The following is a 17,241-nucleotide window of genomic DNA, read 5'->3' as shown; positions in this document are numbered from 1 at the left end:
TTGTTGCAAAAAGACATTTGAATTGGTTTACTTTGTCAGAAAGAAAATATGCTATAATAGCACAGAATTTGTACAAACATGCAGAGAGATTGTATTTTTCCTATAATTACCTAGTGGTACAAAAAGCAAACATGTTGCCATAAATGTCTAATTTCTGCTGATCACAGTGCATCTGGAAAAAAATAGTACAGAAAAAAGGAAAAGCCAGCTTTTGCTTTTGCTGTTGGAACTGCAGCTTTAATTATGCTCCCTGACCTGCCTGTCCTCCTGGCAGGAGATAGTGTGGCGTTGGAACTCAACTGTAATAAGTTATTAAACACCTTTGTTTTGAGACAGTGGTGACAGATTAATCAGTGACCAGCTCTGACCTTTTTGGACAAAATATGTTTTTCTTCTAATAAATATAATAGAGTTCACAGCCTTCCTCTCATGAAACCTAGATAGGTGATCAATTTTAATACTGTGTGTTTCCTTTCTAGCAATCAGAGAAGATGGAATGCCGGGGGGTCGGAACAAGAGCATCGGGCCTGTCCAGGTAGGTGTACATTATAATATTTCACTATCGACAGCCCATTAATTGCTGTGGTGAAACTCCCTCAACAATGTGGAATATGATTACAACTACAAAAAATGTTTTATTTAAAAAAACTTTGAGGGAGACCTTAAGAACCGATATTCTGGTAATATAATAATGTACTAAGTTGACGTACTTCACCTATTGCGGTTTACATGATTGCTGCTCACCTTTAATGTTTGCAAGATGGCTGCTCGCCTTTAATGTTTACAAGATGGCTGCTTGCCTTCCGTGTTTACAATATGGCTGCTTGCCTTCAGTGTTTACAAGATGTCTACTTACCTTTGGTGTTAACAAGATGGCTGCTCACCTTCAGTGTTTACAAGATGTCTGCTTACCTTCAGTGTTTACAAGATGTCTGCTTATCTTCAGTGTTTACAAGATGGCTGCTTACCTTCAGTGTTTACAAGATGGCTGCTTACCATCAGTGTTTACAAGATGGCTGCTTACCTTCAGTGTTTACAAGATGGCTGCTCACCTTCAGTGCTCCATAACGGAGTGCTTTGTGCCAGTGAGGAGTAACTGACCAGGTCATAGACATTAGAAAGTAAAACAAGATGCACAGATTAGCATGTGCTTTTGTGCCAGGCCAAACAATAGAGTAGACTATTCTCACACAGTTTTCGTTTCATTGTTTATGCTTTAAGGAACAAAGAATATACATTTTGCTCCACTTTTCAAATGGGAAAGGTGAGGCTGAGGCAAGATCAATTTGTAAAGCATCAAACATAGTAGCAAATTGCTTTTCTTAATTCTTCCCCTCCTTTGATCAGGTCTATGTTATATTATCAATATTTGTTATGGCCCATTCTACCATCTTTGTTGTTTCATACTCTTCAGGAACCGAGGCACCCCTTGCACGGTTCTGCGTTTTTGAGTTGGCGTTTGCGTTTTGTCAGTGAAGCATCCCACGGGCTAGGGTCACTCTGCTCACTGCATTGCATTTTACCGAGTCTGCACACATGGCACACCATGAACTTGCAGGCTTCCTGCCACCGTCTTGCTGTACACTAAGTAGTGTGTTTTAATTTATCTAATTAAGTCTGGATTTGATCCCAAATCCCTGTCCATGATTGCCTGGCGTGCTTGTTCTTTGCACGACGTGCATACTTGAGCGATGGAAGTCTGTGTCCACTAAATCAGTGAATACTGAAAACTCTCTGCCTAATAAGGCCTCCGCATGTGGCAGGGTTGCTCTTGTTTTCAGATATGTCTTTTCAGGGGCTCTGAATTAGCCTGTGCTGAAGGTGACTCTCTGACTAATCCACCAGGTGAGATGTGACCTAGGATCTCCAAAACTGTGCCACTAGGCACATACTTAAACTGTGTCGGCGGAAGGCTACAGTGGGTGTGACGTGGGATCTAGGAGAGGTTGGGGTTTGCCCTCTGTGGAATAAAATACATTTCCAGCTAGTTTATGGCAAACTGAGAAATGGATTACCAGGAAAGTGCAACAGCGTCACTCTGCTTTAAGTGGTGTGCTCCTTTTTACAGCAATGAAAAAACCTATATATTTTCCAATAACCATCCTAGAAAACTGGCCATAATGAAGGTGGTATCAGGGCTTGAAGATACTCTTGCTTGCTTTTTGATTAGATAAATTCATAACGTAATATAAGAAATGATGCCACAACAGGGAAAGTTGAACTGGAGCAGACCTGGTGCAAAACCATTGCTCACTGTGTGTGCAAATTAGGTGGGTCAAGCACACATCTCCCCTGCTTTGAGAGTCCTACACTAATTTTGAGAGGCAAGAATACCCTCCTTGAATCTGCTATGTATCACACACGAAGCAATACATGGCAAAGGACCACTCTTTATCAGGAAGAAAACCAACAGATACAGTCAACGAAGGAACCCAGGCTCAAGCATGGCCCCCGCCTCAAAACTCTTCCATCCAAGGGAGAAACATGAGCCAAACACCTTTCTCTATTCAAGCAGCCAAACTATGGCATTCACTGCCCACTAACGTAAGATCCACAGACAACCATCTCCACTTCAAAAGACTACTTTAAACACGGGCTCTACCCCACACGACGACTATACTCACAACTCAGGATTGTTCCACAACAGTATATTCAGACTTGACAAACAGTACTCCTATACTATTCCTCCTGTTATAAGTAGTTACATTTATGTAACAGAAAAAACGATAAGTTACGCCACAGGCTGCACGTGCATATTAGACTATGTCAAAAGTGCTGCCCCTGTGTACATATAGGTGCATATGTATGTGGAGGGGTACACCTGTAACTAATAACCACATGTGGCATAGAAATATTTATGTATATATAAGTTAATTACAGTTATTTTAAACCATAAAAACGTACCACAAATTAAATGTGGACAGCAGACTATGTAAATATTGCTGCTTCAATGTACATATGAGTATTTATATAGAGGGGTTTTATTGATATACATATATATTAAAATATATATATATGTATACACACAAATATATATATATTGTTATATATGTGTGTGTATACATATATATTTTAATATATATATGTATATCTATACAATGTACATATGAGTATTTATATAGAGGGGTTTTATAGATAAACATATATATATATATATTAAAATATGCAATACGAGGAACCAGACTTTGGAGAGGCACACACCTTGTTACTTCCTTTATTCCTGCAAGGCAGTTCCGCTTACAACCAGCAACCCCACAGAATTCAAATGCCAATGTTCATGTCCTTACGCGTTTCGGGCGTCATACGCCCTTGATCACAGGTGCTGGCAAAATGCGGGAAGGCAGCATGACGCCGCTTTAAATAGCAGTTCGTGAAAGCCCACTGGGCGTATCCGCAAAGTGCATCCTGGTATTTGAAGTACATATTCTCAGCGGCTGCCACTCCCACATGGTAAGTATTCAATACCTTGGTAGGTTTCCGTGATGGTAACTGGTTACTGCAGGACTGTTTTGCTCCTTCAAATGCAGAAACAACAAAGCTCCATACTGCAATGTTTGATAACATGCTGGACACCACTTCATGCGTGGGGGACCTCTCCGTGACCTTGGTCGGGCCACAATTTAATGCAATACGAGGAACCAGACTTTGGAGAGGCACACACCTTGTTACTTCCTTTATTCCTGCAAGGCAGTTCCGCTTACAACCAGCAACCCCACAGAATTCAAATGCCAATGTTCATGTCCTTACGCGTTTCGGGCGTCATACGCCCTTGATCACAGGTGCTGGCAAAATGCGGGAAGGCAGCATGACGCCGCTTTAAATAGCAGTTCGTGAAAGCCCACTGGGCGTATCCGCAAAGTGCATCCTGGTATTTGAAGTACATATTCTCAGCGGCTGCCACTCCCACATGGTAAGTATTCAATACCTTGGTAGGTTTCCGTGATGGTAACTGGTTACTGCAGGACTGTTTTGCTCCTTCAAATGCAGAAACAACAAAGCTCCATACTGCAATGTTTGATAACATGCTGGACACCACTTCATGCGTGGGGGACCTCTCCGTGACCTTGGTCGGGCCACAATTTAATGCAATACGAGGAACCAGACTTTGGAGAGGCACACACCTTGTTACTTCCTTATTTAAAAGCGGCGTCATGCTGCCTTCCCGCATTTTGCCAGCACCTGTGATCAAGGGCGTATGACGCCCGAAACGCGTAAGGACATGAACATTGGCATTTGAATTCTGTGGGGTTGCTGGTTGTAAGCGGAACTGCCTTGCAGGAATAAAGGAAGTAACAAGGTGTGTGCCTCTCCAAAGTCTGGTTCCTCGTATTGCATTAAATTGTGGCCCGACCAAGGTCACGGAGAGGTCCCCCACGCATGAAGTGGTGTCCAGCATGTTATCAAACATTGCAGTATGGAGCTTTGTTGTTTCTGCATTTGAAGGAGCAAAACAGTCCTGCAGTAACCAGTTACCATCACGGAAACCTACCAAGGTATTGAATACTTACCATGTGGGAGTGGCAGCCGCTGAGAATATGTACTTCAAATACCAGGATGCACTTTGCGGATACGCCCAGTGGGCTTTCACGAACTGCTATTTAAAGCGGCGTCATGCTGCCTTCCCGCATTTTGCCAGCACCTGTGATCAAGGGCGTATGACGCCCGAAACGCGCAAGGACATGAACATTGGCATTTGAATTCTGTGGGGTTGCTGGTTGTAAGCGGAACTGCCTTGCAGGAATAAAGGAAGTAACAAGGTGTGTGCCTCTCCAAAGTCTGGTTCCTCGTATTGCATATATTAAAATATATATATGTATACACAGACACACATACACACGCATATATATATATATATATATATAAATATGTATATATATATATGTGTGTGTGTGTGTGTGTATACATATATATATTTTAATATATATATATATATATCTACATCTATAAAACCCCTCTATATAAATACTCATATGTACATTGAAGCAGCAATATTTACATAGTCTGCTGTCCACATTTAATTTGTGGTACATTTATACATATATACATACATATATATCCCTTATATCCTTCCCATCCCTCCTCTTCCCCTGTTTCATCCCAAAACCTTCTGGCTTCTATGTACTCGCAAACATCCGTCTCAAACTTTCATCCCTCCTTTTTAGACAGGCCACCTAACTGACACAACCTGTGCACAACCACTACTTACAAAACAAACTTACTATTTACCCTTTATCAATTCCATTCCTGTCATTCTATCCCTACACTAAACTGTACTGAACACACACGAGCACAAACCTAACACAACTAATATATAAGAAATTAAATTGTACTAACCTACTAACTGCCAATATTGGGTTCCGGAGTAGCGTGCTACTCACCGAAAAAGTGCTTCCTTGCCTCGTCAGAGGTTGCAAGCACTATATAAAAACATTGACAATTGCAATTACAAATCACTTAGGCCCTTATGTATCAAGAGAGTTCACAGCAGACACAGATTGAGAAAACCCTTTGATGCATCAGGTCCCTAGAAGGAGCAGCCACTGACTTATATCACTTAAGGTTACTCTTTCTACTCACTCACCCTCTTGTAATTACTTATCCATTTTTTTTTACCTAACACAAATGGTGGTGCTTGCTGAATGGATAACCCCAACATCACTTGTTCTAACAGATCTGGCTATTTCCAGAAAGAGCGATGCCAAAACCCTCTTCACCTGTGCGGGCGCGCTCCCATCTCACACAGGAAATGTCCTATGTTAGAAGGACTCCTTCTGACTCCTAGTAGAACTCAATATTCTTTCAGTGTGGTTCTCCCATTTCGTTTCCATGGCTCAAGTGCTGCCTGCAAGGGGGGAGGGGTGGGGGGGGGATCCCCCTGATCCTTGGGGAGGGGTTTTTTTAGTGACTCCTTAAATTTGATGTGAGGTCCTTGGAAGGGATTCCAATGTTTCACCGTTGCCAGTTTTGGTGTCAAATATTTCTGTGAAATGCCTTAAAATCTTTCTTCCTCTACAGATATCCGAGGAGGAAATTGAACGAATTATGTCTGGGCAGGAGTTTGAGGAGGATACAAACATCTCATGGAGCAACAACGGGGACAGTGACCACAGCTCCCCCGGCAACGGGGTGTCCGAGAGCAACCAACCCTCACCTGTTTCGACCCCTTCCTCAAGGTGGGAGCCTCGATTCAAAGAACTGTAGTCTAGAAATGTTTTAGAGGAACAGGCATTTACATGAATTCGGTCGGTTTAATGCACACATTAGTTCTATTATTGGCTTATTTGTTTGAGTGCATTCCTTTTGTGTGTGTGGCCGTAAAGAGAGACTGTCAAAGAGTTTCCATTGGTCATTACCTTCTCCCCTGTGACTACGCATGCCAGTACCAGCATATCTAAAGGGATATGTTTGTATTGCAGCTTAGGACAGAGGCATGCTTGGCTAACCACGCGTGCCTCTACTACGCGCCCCACCAACAAAAGCATCTAAACAATGCATGCGTTTACCCCACATGCTTATACCACGCAATGTCTTGGTAAAGGCATGACTGCTAAAGGTATGTGTGGTAAAGCTCACATCCCAACCCCCTATCCTGAGCCCTAAAAACTACCCGATCCCCCTGAGCCTAAAAATCTACCCTGACCCCTCGAGCCCTAAACACTATCTCTACCCCTCCCCCCCCCCCCCGAGTCCTAAACACTACCTGACCCCCTGAGCTCCAAACACTACCCCTCCCTGAGTCTAAACACTACCCTGAACCCCACGAGATCTAAACACTACCCTGACCCCCCACCCCCCCCGCCCCAAATGCTACCAGACCCCACTGAGGCCTAAACAATAGCCCGCCCCTGACCCTAAACACTTCCCTGAACCCTCCCCCACTGAGCCCTAAAAACGACCCGACCTCCCTTAGCCCTAAAAACTACCCTGACACCCTGCGCGCCCTAAAAACTGCTTCCAACCTTTAAAAACTACCCTACTCCCCACAAAACCAGACCCCACTTACCTTACTGCGTCCTCTCCAAATCCTTCCTGTTCCTGAGCCCGCCCATTCCAGCATCTAGACCGTGCACTACCATGACCACACATATGCGTAGTTAAGGCATGCATGGTTCCACTTGCGAGGAAACGGCACGTGTGGCTCAGCCCACGTTGTTAAGATCATTTCCCTTGTATTGCTTATGCATGCCACTATTGTCAGCTGCTTTCGATTTGTTTGCCTTTGGTTCGTAGGCGTGCACATCCTTTGGCCAAGTATCAACTTGTCTAACCGTATGCAGATGCTCCAAAATGTTCTCCTCGGTTGACAGACGGCACCCACTCTTTGTTCACCTTGCATATATAGCCTCAGTCAAACATTCTGAATAGATGAAGCATCTGTGAAGGACCAGACTGCTGCCTCAATAAAAAAATTAAAATAAAAAGGGAATATAATTACTGATGTGCGGATACGCATGCTGTTGTTGTGAATGAACTCCAAGCAGACATGCCTTCTCGGGCGTGTTTCGCTGGGATCATGCAGGCATCATTTTGGAATGACAGTAAATGTTTTATGAACCATGCTTAGACATACAATCAAGGCCACAGAATTCTATTATTTAATTAAAGTATTTGTAAAAAGATATGAGTTTGGCACTAAATTGCTGCAATTAACACTAGCTAAGCAATGGAGATGGCGCACAAACTCAAAGTAAGGCCTGGAAAGAGAGCTCTCGGAAACACACTTTTCAAACTTCTAATTACATTTTGAGGTGTTGCTATAGAGTGTCTTCTTGTGAACATGATGGCGTTTATGCCGTGCTGTGTGCTGCTATAAAGGTATAACGTATATCAAAGCAGGTTATCACCGTGCACGCTCTGACTTACTCTGCTCCATTTCTTCTCATTTAGTAGGTCTGTGGAGCTGAACGGATACACTGCACTCAGGGACCAGTACATGGGGACACCCGTGTCCGCGCACTACCAGTATCTACCGCACCTTTATAGCTACTCGACCCACACAGGACTGCTGCCCCCCCAAGCACGGACCCTGGACCCCCAGTCGGTGATGCTAATTAATCAGTTAGTAGCAGCCGAAAACCTGGAGCCCCTCGGTACCCCCATGCTTATTGAAGACGGGTAAGTAAAGGTCCTGGTTTATCTTGTCCTGTGCAATGCTTAGTTTGAGCTGGTGGGCTCCAGTGCTCTTCACCAGCACTTAATTGTCAACACCGGCACTTATGAGAGTCTGCCACATGGTGGCACTGTTTGTCTAATTTAGAAGCGAGCACAACGTCAGTTGTTTATTAATTCAATATGAGTTAAAAAATGATTAATACCTGCTGCAAACGCCATTCTTTTAGCTTTGTGGGCCTGGAATAGTCAGAATTGTAACAGCTGCAATAGTTAGTAGTTGTGTTGTTACTGTAGTGGAAATGGACAGTGCAGTCGGAAGTGACCTCCTGATGAGGGCCTTGGCACTTTTATATATATTTCTTTACAAATCAAGTACTGCCCCTGTGTATGTTTTTCATAAAAGTACATGGAGTGTGCTCCAAAGGGAAACCCGGGGCCACGACACACTGCCTGTTTCACTTGTGGGCATCCATGACTCAGCATGTATAAGCCACAGCTGACTAATGTTTTCTATAAACATAAAGGGTCCTTTCCCCACCCTTGGGGAGAACGCTCATCCACCTGTCCCTTATCTAATGAGGGATTATCTGCCATCTCCAATTTTTTACCAACAAATCACTGTCTTTCTAGCCCCAGCATTTCTCAAAGCTTCATAGTGAAATGAACCCAGATGTCTGCTAGCACCAGCCCTACACTTCCTTACCTCTGTGTTTTTTGCGCCCCTTTTAGCTTAAGAGAGGAGTGTCTAAGTGCAGGCCATGAAGTTGAAGCTGTGCAGGTTAGACTTGTTAATGTAGAAGGTGAAAGACAATGCCAACACAATGTAATCGGGTCAATAGTACAGACAGAACCAGTTGTTAGAAAATGGTTTCGACATATAATGAGCTACTGCTATAAGGTTACTCCAGTTGACCCCAGTTGCATCCAGAAACTAGTTTCTGATGTCTTCTGGTGCCCACTGTTTTCAGTCGGTATTTTTCATTAATGCAGCAGGCTGTTGGGGTCCTTGGGCCAAATGTATTTTGGGGGGCCCTGTTCAGAACAGCTTTGAATTTATGATCCAGTTTCAGCTCTTTCAAGCCCTCTTTGGCCACGTCACTGACGGTGCACAGGCGCACGCGACCAAACTCTGAATGTGTTTACATCTAATATTCAGGGACGGTGACGTCTTTCACTATTGTATCACAGCAGCAGCAGCTCACTAATATGACTGCAAATAGTCTCTGTGACCCCCTCCCACTTCTCATCTGTGAGCTCCTGTTTTGATCTAAAAGAAAGGTATTTATGGAGGTTGCTTGAAACATAAACACATTTCTCTGCAAAACGTCTGTAATAGACTCTCACATATCAACCACGCTAAAAATAAATTAATGGAAAACAGTATTTAAAACAATCTGTTTAAGAATTGTTTAAGGTCATCAGGGCAAAACTCTCTGCAGATCAGAGCTGGCTCCATTAGGGGCCCCCCGGAAAGGCTGGGGCCCCGTGCTAGAGCCCATTTTGCCCATGCCTTGAAACGTCCCTGTAATGCAGCTCCCTTGAGTGTTTTTTATCTTTTGCTCCTAGAGTCCAGTGTCAAAAATGAACATGGTGCAACTAGGAACAGTAAAAAAAAAAAAATCGTGATCTACTGAAATTTCCGACTGGTTGTGACCAGTGGTGGACCTGGCCAAATTCAAGTAACAGCTGAAAACTTTGTTTGGAAGTAGAAAGTTGGGCGCACTTACCTGTGCCAGCTACACTCTCACCGCGCTGTTCAAGCCGCAATGCCACTTACCTGTAACTAACGTGATGGTGTGGCTCGCGTTGTGCGGTGCAATGCGCAACTGCACACATCACAAGAGTTCGATACGTGAGGGTTGACGCAGGTGTGCATCCGGCACACTTGGGAAGTCTGCTTGCTGTTTGATAGCACACGAACTAGTTTGGTGCACAATGTTATCTTTTTTTTCTCCATTTTGTGCTTGCTATGACAAATGGCAAAACGCGCTGATGGTAGCAAACGTGAGCAACACCACTTTGTTCACCTCCAAATTGGTGGTAGTGTACTAAAAGCACAAAGACATCTCGCTCGTGTTTTTGCTCGAGCGCCTTGGTTCAGAACGTCTTCATAAACGGGCCACTCCTGCATCCCTGTCAATCACCGACAATTTGCATCCCAGAATGTTGCTTCGTTCAATCCTGTCACCTGTCAGTTGGAGGTGAGATCTACTGTGACATCATTCACTAGACGGCCCCTTTAATGTTTGATGACCGATATTGACTGAGCTTGCAGAGAATGACCAGGGATGCTGAAATACACTCCACTCAAAATGACACAGCAACCCCGGCATTTCATTCAAACAAGAATGTTTGATCTCCGGTTTCCACTGAAAGACACTGATTCCTGGAGAGTCCGATCTTCAAAAAGGATAGTGCCTAAAATAAACTATCTGCACAAACCTAGAAACTAGTTTTACTAGTTAACTCAGACTGCAGAGGAACACGTTGCCTTGTAGGCTTGTAAATAAATACTGTGCTCTCACCTCCAAAAATAGGTGTCGTCTTATCACGTGTATGGCTGGCGCTGTGTCAGTGACCGCTTTCTTTCTTCCACTAGATGTCGCTGTCCCCCACAGAAATAGTGATACTTTTGTAAAGGACCCAGTATGTTCAGCAGTAAGGGTACCTTAGTGCCGCAGCTTGTTTTTAAAGGCTAGCACAGAGAGGGCTTTAGCTGTCCAGCTAGATTCAGGTTTTCTCACAATTCATAGTAATATGACATGAAGAGCGTCTTTCAGTACATTATAAGAATATTGCAATCAACATCAAGGAGTTCTGTGACCATATAGAGGAACCGAGGCTTGGGCTTAAATGTACTCCAGCCCAGCCTTGGAGTAAGTCCAGCACTACACATGGCCAACCACGGGTATTGCAATAGTGTCCCATTGAAAACAGCAGAGGCTGGCAAATAAACTAACACCCCATAGGAGTTGATGTAGGTCTGTCCAGTGCTCTTTCAGACTTGAAGTGCTGCATACATTATGCAAAAAGAAGTCTGCTTTTCTGCAGAACTGCCCCTACACTTCACAACGCACCATTTGGGGAAATGGTTGGTGCTCCTACACCAGAGCAGTTTCAGAAGTGTTTTTATGCACCAAATGAATAAAAGAAAAATTGAATAGAGTTCTTGGGAAGTCACTGCAGAAGGGACCATTTGAATTAAATGAATGCCCTTGAGTTTCCCTTTACCCTCTCTATCATCAATAGGCCTTATTTTAGGACCCGCTCTATCCCAGTAAAATCTGCCTTTTCATTATTTATTGAGCCGCCCTGCCCCCGAATTCTGTGTTGTGGAATTTTTTTCAGTATTTCTTGCTTTTGATGTTAAAGCCTCGCCTATGAAAGATTTTTGAATGCACAAGTGAACTAATACTAAAAAGAAACCCTTTTATGTCCATTTCAGGTATAAAGTAACTCAAGCCGAGCTGTTTGCATTACTCTGCCGCCTGGCCGACGAGCTGCTCTATCGACAGATTGCCTGGATCAAGAAGCTGCCTTTCTTCTGCGAACTCTCAATCAAGGACTACACGTGCCTGCTCAGCTCCACTTGGCAGGAGCTGATACTGCTGTCCTCACTGACCGTCTATAGCAAGCAGATCTTTGGGGACCTCGCCGACGTCACCTCCAAGTACACACCCTCTGACGAGGAACTGCACAGGTGAGAAGTGGCGCCTGGCCCCAAACATACGCTCTTTGGCCTGCTGCTTACGCTAGGCTTGAGGCCACTAGAGGTTTTCTGGCTCAAGAGTTTTGGGTGAAAAGATAAGATTGCTGAAGTACTTTTAGGGTGTGCTTGTAGTGAATGTGGGGTAAAGCAATATTCTTAAAGTTGAATACCACCTATCACTCTAGATTCTGCTATTTTCAATGGTTTGATTACTGTTGTTTTTGGCTGAATTGCTCCTTGAGCCCAACAAGGAGCACATATTTTGAAGTTTATGGACATATACTCAGGCTCACTGGAATTATGTGGCAGGGGAGGACTAAATTATGCAGTAAGAAAATGCACAGTATGCAGCGTAATGTGGCGCATTTTGCTATAGCATCAATTCATTGTTTTTGTCATTTTTACACGTTAACACTATCTAGACTAACGTTTCACCTTATTAGTACTAGTTTAACACCCAAATACATCAAAATGCAACTGAAAGGGTAGAGAATGTGGTCTAACGGCTAAGGCGGTCAACCTTGGAGCTGGAGAACCGGGTTGAGTCTTGGCAAGGACGCTCAACATTCTGTGATTCTAGGCAAATCACTTAATCTCCCTGTGCCTAATGAAAAAATGAATGTGTGCATTTGTAACGCAACTAGTACTCGTGTAAAGCGGTCTATTACCTTCGGATCTAGTTTGCGCTTTATAAAACTACCCCCCACCCACCAAGAAAAGGAAGGTGGACAATCAACCTTTGCGGAGTGCCTTCCTCTGCACAGCAACAAGCGGTCAGATTTTTAGTAACTCTTTACCCTTTTGAGGTAGAATAAAAATGTTGTTCGCTAAAATTTGCAAATTATGCGGCAGATGATGTTTTAGGTGGCAAATGCGACAAATCCATAATCATGCACAAAATGGTGTGGCTGTAGAATTGCATAATTCTAGTGGCACTGCCTATCCCCATGAGATGTCACATTTTTGGACCAAGGCATTATCTGTGTAGTACTAAAAATTAGCAACAAGTGAGACAGAATGTGGAGACTTTTCTATTGTAACTGGCTACCTCCTGTCCTTTTAGGGTTTTTGTTCAAAGCTTTGAAGCCCTTTGCAGGGTCCTTCATGCTTTGCAAATGCTTTTGGAATTGAGTTTAGCCTCCACCCAAGCGTGAGTGAGACGCCTTGAAGTATTATGGTGCCATTTATGCTATCCAATAAAAAGTTAGACTGCCTTCCAGTGTGATAGATTTCATGTATCATTATGGGGGACAGTTCCACGAGTGGGACTGTCTTCCACTTTGCAAGACCTCTTGAAATATTATGGGGCATTGAGGCTATCCATGTATGTGTGACTCCATTAAATATGAAGGGTACGTTGATGCTAATCACAAATCGGACTGTCTTCCAGTGCATGAGAGTCTGTTTACGTCAGTGAGGCCATTGACCCTTTCGATGAGTCTTACTGACTTCGTGTGTAACACCCCTTGAAATATTACGGTACCATTGATGCATTTCATGCGTTCTCTCACCTTCCAGGTTGTCAGAGCCCATGTCAGATTGTGAGGCCATTGATGCTGTCAAAGAGGCTCGCTGCCTTCCACTATGTAATGCTCCATGTAACATTAGGGGGCCATTGATGCCAACAACGAGTGTGGCTACCTTCCAGTGTGTGCGACCCTAATAAAGATTATTGAGCCACTGATGTTCTACACAAGTATGACTGTCTTCCAGGGTGTGAGACTTTGTGTCACATTATGAGGCAAACTATGAGGCTACCTGTAAGTCCTGACTGTCTTCCAGTGTGTGAGATTCTATTTCAGTGTGCATTTGTATCTTCAAATCAATGGCATAACATTAGCCCCCGCAGCCTCCATGGTGCTTGGGGGGGACCCCAAGCGGCCCCTTGCGGGACTGTGCACAGGTGGCTGACCCCTGGCCTGAGAGCTCCTGACTAGGTCAGGAGCTTGGGTAGATCTCTTCATGTGCTTTGCAGGAGGACCTGTTGTTGGGCATAGACGAACCTCCATTTGGTTTCCCCTTCTGATATTGTCATGCGTCCTCCGGAAGCTCCCAGCTTTGGTCACCATCTTCAGATTCTTTTTTCCGTTGTTGGGTCTGGATGCATGGTGGAGGCGCTCCATCAATTGGTAGGAAAATGTTTCCCAAAAACTCGAAAGCAGTCCACTGAAAGTCGACCGGCGGAAGGAAACATCTGAAGAAGGCACTGGAGAAATTTCATGAGAAGTTAAAGGTATCTCTTTCGCAATTCCGGAGAGTGCACGTCTAGGGGGCTCCCTGTGCGTGGTGATGGAGAATACTCCTTTGCAAGAACTGCCATCATAAGTTTGCCCAGAAGGACCGACACCCGGTCTGCAACCTCTGCCTGCCGGTAGACCACTGAAGTGAAGACTACAATGCCTGCTCAGCATTCACCCCAAAGTCTCGTGAGGGTAAGAGAGCAGCAGAGAAGGGTCTACCACAACATGCAGGGCCAACATCCCCCTCGGTCTCAATGGGACTTGGGCCTATCAAGCTATGAAGAGGACTAGATGGAGATATGGAGGCTGACATCCAGTTTGTGGATGTCGACACACAAGGGTGGAAGAATTCATCTCAAACCGAACTGAGATAACCATCTTCCTTGAAGAACTTAGCTGAGTCGCCAAAATCCAACTCTAAAATCGCAAAGGTATCCTCAGCATCAAAGCACTCGATGGCCGAAGTTTCAACGAGAAAGACAAGTGCCCTCGAATCCTTCAAAAAGGACACTGCAGGGGTAAAGAACCCCAAGAAATTCGAAGACGTTCAAGGACGGTCGAGGAAAAGATGCTTTGTCAAAACAAGTGAGGTCATGATCTGGAAGACACGGTCCACCGACCATGTAGTCTTCAAAAGACTCTTTGTTGTAAAAGAGAAAGCCCAAAAGTCTTGAAGCTGAACAACAAGTGGCCAAGATGGAGAGGGAGAAAAATCAAGGGGACGAAAATATTGAAGAAATAGAACCACCATTAACTTCTGAACCTCAAGAAGAACTGGAAGAGGAAATCTTCTATGAAGCAGAGGAGGGACAAACCTACCAGGATTCCGAGGCTTCAGAAAACCGGAGACACAATGGCAGATCCTTGAAACAGATTCACTTGCAGAGGATGTGGATACTTATCCTTCGAGGCCATCACCACCTGGCAATATTGGGGTGTACAACCAAGCAATTAAAAAGGCAGCAGACCAATATGGGGTCCAGCTAGAGGAGGAGAAACCTCAATTATGTTTTCTATTAGAAACTCTCCTGCCTACACAATCAAGAAACCAATTTCTCCCTATGCTGCCAAGTGTGTTGGATCAGGGAAATTAGGTTTTGCAGCGTGAATCTTTCTGGATTCACTATGCTGTGCATTATTCTTCCATCTAGTGGAATTGTAGTCTTTTTTTTTTCTTTTTTTTTTATCGTGGCCTAGGTGGGCGTCGACATACCACCATTTGGTGTCCTTCGTGACGGCGACGTGCTTCCTCCGGAATGTCCCACCTTTGGCCGCCATCTTCAGATTTTTTTTTCCGCCGTTGGGTCTGGATCGTTACGGAAGAGTTCCAGAGTTTTGGAAGAAGAATCAAAGAAAAGAGAAGAAAATCGACGAAAATCAAAGATTTCAGCTACACCAGACTTCAGGTCAAGTAACCGGGACGACAAGGGAGAAGGTTTCGACCCAGATCTCGCCAACAGAGACTGCGCTCACAGGGGGCTCCCTGAGCACTGGAATGGACAAAACACCTTTCAAGTTTTGCACCAACTACCATCACAAATACGCCAGACGGACCAGCATCCAGTCTGCAACCTCTGCCTGCCACTCGACCACAACAGCGAGGACTGCAACGCATGCTCAGCGTTCACAACCAAGACACTCAGAGTAAGAGAGAGACAGAGAAGGGTGAACCACACCATGCAGGGGCAGGGGCCACCTCCATCGGTCCGGGACTTGGGCCTCTCCAGTGGAGAGGAAGACAAAATCGCCGAAGGACCAGAGGACTGCACGGTCGTCAAGGTCAATAAGAAGCCGCCGAAGGAGGTAAGGGAGTCGGCGAACCCTAGACACTTGAGCGACACCCAAAAGGGTGAAGCTAAAGCCCCGAGCGACACTCGTAGAAGTGAAGCCAAGTCCTCGAAGGGAGCATTGCCGCCGAAACACTCGACGAAGGCAACAGCAACCAAGGACAGTCAGCCTAGCGGATCCTTCGAAAAGGACTCCCAATCGGCAAAAGCCCTCAAAAAACCTAGACCGTCGAAGGTTGCCCCCGAAAAGGACATCTCGACGCCAAGAAAAGAAGGGTCTGCATTGACGACGACGTCGACGGCCTCAAAGCGAGGCGCTCCAACCCTCGACGACGAACATGCTGCCGAGATGGAGAGGAAGAAGAGAAAGGCTCGAGGCCGAAATGGCGAGCATCCTGCAACGAAAAAGGGACTTCGACGAGAAGATGAGCCAATACACCATCCCGCCAAAACCCGCGCTCTAAGTCGAAAGAGACGACGAGGACTCAGAACTGCCAAAAACGCCCGAACCGGTCGAGGAACAGGAGGACGAAGTCTATTATTTCGAGGGCGATGGGGACCGGGATCAGCAATCCTACCAGGACTCGACGTCCTCGGGGGCACAAGACTTCGAATGGCAGGATCTCAACACTGAATCGCCGGAAGAAGGGGAAGACACATAGCCTTCGAGGCCCTCGCCACCAGACGACATAGGGATCTACAACATGGTCATTAAAAAGGCTGCACAGACGTATGGAGTGAAAATGGAAGAGGAGAAGCCCAAGGCATGTTTTCTCCTGGAAACTCTACTGCCTCAACAAACTAGGAGCCAGTTCCTGCCCATGCTCCCTAGTGTGCTGGATCAAGGAAGAGAGGCCTTTGAGGAATACAGTATGCAAGGCTGTGACTCCAAGAACGGGGGAGAAGTATAAACGTTCATCTAAGGACCCTGCATACATCCAAGGGTCAGTACCAGCCGACTCCATAATTGCAGCAACGGCTAGGAAGAGGGCCAATGTGCCCACTAATGCTGGACCACCGCCAGACAAGGAGAGCAGGAGGATGGATCTCACAGGGAGAAAGGTGGAGAGAAATGCGGCAATCCATTGGTGCATCGCAAACTCCAACGCTCTGATCAACAGGCACGCATACCAGCAATGGGAGGAAGTGGGCCATCTCCTAAAGCATCTACCAGACCAGTACCAACAAAGAGCGGCTCACCTGGTAGAAGAGGGCAAAAGCATGCCGAACACATGCTTAAAATCGGCCTTGGATGCGGCAGAGACGTCCAGCAGACTAATGATGATAGGAGTGACAGAGAGAAGACACGCATGGCTCAGAATTTCTGGATTCAAGCCAGAGGTGCAAAGCAACATCCTGAACACGCCTTTTAACGGAGAGCAACTGTTTGGTG

At 45.1% G+C, this 17,241-nt stretch overlaps 1 protein-coding gene across 9 annotated transcripts in view; it reads left to right on the top strand.

Moving 5' to 3' along the window:
• NR6A1 (nuclear receptor subfamily 6 group A member 1) overlaps positions 1–17,241 on the top strand; it is a 927,754-nt gene that overhangs the window by 809,570 nt on the left and 100,943 nt on the right. For 8 of the 9 annotated variants that reach the window (XM_085613758.1, XM_085613754.1, XM_085613756.1 and 5 more), the window contains 4 exons: positions 480–535; positions 6,016–6,173; positions 7,888–8,115; positions 11,558–11,812. In XM_085613758.1, the coding sequence (XP_085469884.1) occupies positions 480–535; positions 6,016–6,173; positions 7,888–8,115; positions 11,558–11,812 (697 nt within the window). The remainder of the gene's footprint in view (positions 1–479; positions 536–6,015; positions 6,174–7,887; positions 8,116–11,557; positions 11,813–17,241) is intronic. The other variant, XM_085613755.1, reaches the window with a different exon arrangement.

This window comes from Triturus cristatus, chromosome 1_2 (genome assembly GCF_964204655.1).
Source record: "Triturus cristatus chromosome 1_2, aTriCri1.1, whole genome shotgun sequence".
In the NCBI taxonomy this organism is placed as follows: domain Eukaryota; kingdom Metazoa; phylum Chordata; class Amphibia; order Caudata; family Salamandridae; genus Triturus; species Triturus cristatus.
The sequence above is the reverse complement of the archived record's forward strand: the minus strand, read 5'-3'. Positions and strand labels throughout refer to the sequence as shown.